Source organism: Eretmochelys imbricata, chromosome 14 (genome assembly GCF_965152235.1).
Source record: "Eretmochelys imbricata isolate rEreImb1 chromosome 14, rEreImb1.hap1, whole genome shotgun sequence".
NCBI classification, from domain to species: domain Eukaryota; kingdom Metazoa; phylum Chordata; order Testudines; family Cheloniidae; genus Eretmochelys; species Eretmochelys imbricata.
In genome coordinates this window covers 40,249,480-40,253,417 of record NC_135585.1, presented here as the reverse complement: position 1 = coordinate 40,253,417, position 3,938 = coordinate 40,249,480, and the positions used below count along the sequence as shown (strand labels likewise).

General features: G+C 41.1%; 1 protein-coding gene across 1 annotated transcript; it reads left to right on the top strand.

The window, feature by feature from the left end:
* The first annotated feature begins 2,397 nt into the window (after positions 1 to 2,397).
* LOC144274023 (olfactory receptor 6N1-like) lies at positions 2,398 to 3,662 on the top strand. Its single transcript, XM_077832735.1, has 2 exons — positions 2,398 to 3,331; positions 3,505 to 3,662. Exons 1-2 carry the CDS (start codon positions 2,398 to 2,400, stop codon positions 3,660 to 3,662), a joined length of 1,092 nt encoding a protein of 363 aa, XP_077688861.1.
* Positions 3,663 to 3,938: the final 276 nt, after the last annotated feature.

Genomic DNA, 3,938 nt, shown 5'->3' with positions numbered 1-3,938 from the left:
AGGTGTAACTCATTTTGTGCCTTAGCCTTTCTGATTTTGTCCCTACGTACTTACGGTATTCTTTTGTATTCATCCTTAGCTATTGGTCTATGCTGCCACCTTTTACAGGATCCCTTTGGTTTTTCAGGCTTAGTATGCTTTAGAGTGACACACAGAGTCACTCTCCTGGAATCTTACTATATAGATTTTACGTTCAACTGAGTCAGTCATGGCCAACGTTTGGAATTTCAACCTGTCTGCCCTATTTTTGCCATTGAAAATCTCCCTTTATGTCAATTAGGTGAATAAGTCCCATTGAAACACTTTCAGCATTTCAGAAACCTCAGTCCATTCATTCTAGTTTAAGCAACATTCCAAGCTGGGTTAATTTCCTTCTGAATGACCCCATTTCTTGCATTTCATGTTCCCACTGTATGTGAGTCATTCTCCTGCACCCACTGGAAAATTATTAGATTCTCATGACTAGGGCATATACACCTGAATCAGAGAGAGAGAAAGAGAGAGAGAGAGAGAGTGGTGGGTGAGGGCATGTATGGGCTTGGGCATTAATTGTGTGTCAGATTATATCTGTAGTTATGTTGAACAGATCAAGAACATATTTCCACATATGTGACATCATTCCATCATATTGCCAAATTTCAACCCTATCTGTGCTTTCTGGCAGTAGCAACGAGGTTACAAAAACAGTGAGAGTCAAATAACAAACCATGACAACAGTGCTTTTAGTAGCAAATCTCTGATGGTCATCAGAATCCTTGTGTCTCATAGGTGACTCTAGAAATCAGCAGATCCTGCGCGGGGTGAGTTCTCTTCTTTGGATGACAGAATGTCCCTATGGGTTTGTCTACGGGACAATTTCAAATTTTAGTCACAGCGGAAACCTAGATGCAACTGTGACATCCTGGTCCTGTTCCCCTCTCTGAACTGACTCTGGACTGTTGTCGTCGGCTCCAGCTTCTGAATCCCATGTGCTGCTGAGCCCCCTGATCTAGGTAGTAACTGGTCACTGTTCCTAGCTCTGTATCTCTCAGCACACTCCCACTGCTTCACCAGCGGTGAGCCATTCAGTGTTGATGGTCTTTAATGGCTTTCTCACTGCTTTCCAGGCATAGCTTCTCCACAACCAGGTACATGTTTCCTGGTACCAAAGAGATGATCTCATCCAGAAAGATGATTACAGTAGAAATAACATTCATAAAACCAAATGGAATTAACAACTGGAAAAGCATATATTCCCCAAACTGTCACAGCAGCCTTAGCCAAAGAAGTATTGGCAGACCTCCTGAATGTAGTTATCCCCCCTATGCTCATTAGCATGCTGTCTCAAGGCCAGATGTTCAAAGGTACTGAGGGTCCTGTCTGCAGGTTTATGTGCATGGATAGTTTTGGGCACTTTTGAAAATGTTATCCATCAATTTTTATTGATGTGTGGCTCTCAGAAATAATGGTGCATATCCTTGAAGATAAACAAACAAACTATCTGATTCTATTTAGGAGAGATTTGAGAGAGATATCCCTGCAGAATGAAGGGAAAAAGGGAAATGTCTAGAAATGTTCAGTGCTGTTAAAAGAACAATTGATGCCATTTCTGCAGAAATTGAGATGGAAATATAAACATATGCTGTGACTGTGAGGCATGGTTAGGTTCTCTTCCTATTCTGTATTGAAAGTTATGCATGGTCGCATAGCAGTTTTATAGCATTTAAGTTATACAGCACTCATGAACAGAGATATTAAAGAACTTTGTCAAGTGTCTTAAGTAGCATCTCTATTTTACACAAGAGCAATGGAGCATATGCTGAGAGCTCTTGTTTCATAAACCTCAAATCACATTAAGAAAACGGTAAGTGGTATTGTCATCAACGATTTCACAGAGGAGGGAACAGAGGCACAGAGAGAGGAAAGGACAAGCTCAAGGTCTGGGAGTGGATGAGCCAGGAATAAAACCCAAGTTTCTGGAATTGAATTCTAGTGTCCACTCCACTGGAATCTGCTGGACTTTGAAATGTAAGTATGGCTAAACTAGGTATGAGCCCAACATACCAAATTAGGTATGAGCCTTTGGCTGGGATTTTCATAGGAGGCCAGGAAAGTGGCATTTAATTTTCTTAGTCTTCACCTATAATCTCAGACATTGTGGCTAAAGTAATATACAAGTATAGTCAGGAGTTCTGCAGCTGAGATGTGTTCAACCATAGAGATACCAGACAATAGGAACGTTTTCAAGGTGATTACACTTAGGCCCTTAGGAAAATTTTTCCCAAAATGTCATCACCATCTGGTGTCTTCACTCACCCGTTGGGATGGAACCAGCAGGGAGAAGTCGGAATTGAAATGCTTAGTGTTTTGAAATAGAAGTTACACTATAAATTGCAGAATTTCTTTTATTTCCCCTAGATGAAACCAACAATTAACAGATGCCAGGGAAATCAAACAACCATCAGAGAATTCATCCTCCTGGGATTTGGGACTTTCCCTCAACTGCAGATTCTTCTCTTCCTGCTGTTTCTAGTGATCTGCATTGTGACTCTGGCCGGAAACATCCTCATAATTGCACTAGTTGTGGCTGATCAGCACCTTCACACCCCCATGTACTTCTTCTTGGGGAGCTTGTCCTGCTTGGAGACTTGCTACTCCTTGACCATCCTGCCCAGGATGTTGGCCAGTCTCCTGACTGGGGACAGAACCATTTCTGTTAGTGGCTGCCTGACACAATTATATTTCTTTGGTTCTCTGGCAGCCGCTGAATGTTCTCTCTTATCTGTGATGTCCTATGATCGTTATTTAGCGATATGCAAACCTCTGCATTATGCATCCCTTATGAATAGCAGGTTCTGTATCAAGTTGGTGGTCGGGTCATGGATAGGTGGATTTATATGTATGGCCGTCTGTATATCTATGACCTCACAGATAACATTCTGTGGCCCCAATGAAATTGACCATTTCTTTTGTGATTTAAGCCCAGTAATAAAACTGTCCTGCAGTGATACCCACACAGTGGAAGTTACTGCTTTCATAAATTCCTCCATTTTTACATTGCCTCCATTTCTGTTGATCCTGGCATCCTATGTTTGTATCATTTCCACCATCCTGAGAATTCCTTCCACCACTGGGAGGAAAAAGGTCTTTTCCACCTGCTCCTCTCACCTCATTGTGGTGACAATTTTCTACGGGACACTAGTTATTGTGTATTTGGTGTCAGACTCTGATACACTGAGGCACCTGAACAAAGTGTTCTCTGTCTTCTATGGAGTCCTGACTCCATTGGTCAACCCCCTGATATACAGCCTGAGAAACAAGGAGGTGAAGGAAGCCTTCAGAAAAGCTGTCTGTAGATTTTTTTCTTTCCCAAGAATACAGATATTTTAAACCTATATATATATATATATATGGACCAATCATGGAAATATGAGCTTGTAAACTGACTCACATGAATAGTCCATCTTCCTCTTTGTGTGCCTGTTGAACTCATGCATATCAGAATCAGGACTCCCTGAATTGCAGTGCAGAGTCTCGGTGTTGTCTACCTCTGGCCATTGGACACATTCTGGAGGAAAATTAGAACACCAAGCCAAAGCCTTAAAAATACACTGCACCCCTGCTCTGAAGAATACTGTGTATCCTCCCTGATCTTGGCTTACTTATTCTTGGAGTTTGAATGACTTTGCAAGCAAATACCTTAATTAGTTCATGAGAATATAATAATTAAGACAGTGGTCTGCTTGAAACTGAGCTTTTGCCATCTCCTTGCTTTCTCCCAAGTGATCTTAAAACTGGAATAAACATACTCTTCACACTTTCCACAGTGTTCATCCTCATTTCAAATAAGTTTGTAGGCTACATTTGAAGATATTAGGTTTTAATGAAGCTAAATTGTTAAGAAAAGTTGTGTCTAATCATTAGATTCAGAATAAGTTTTCCACATGGCCAAGTCAGTA

Bases quoted from the DNA above. Each gene is read 5' to 3' on its own strand.
- LOC144274023 (XM_077832735.1), top strand. From the start codon at position 2,398: ATGAAACCAACAATTAACAGATGCCAGGGAAATCAAACAACCATCAGA. The intron at 3,332-3,504 runs GTAGATTTTTTT...CCTGAATTGCAG, and splicing joins AGCCTTCAGAAAAGCTGTCT to TGCAGAGTCTCGGTGTTGTC.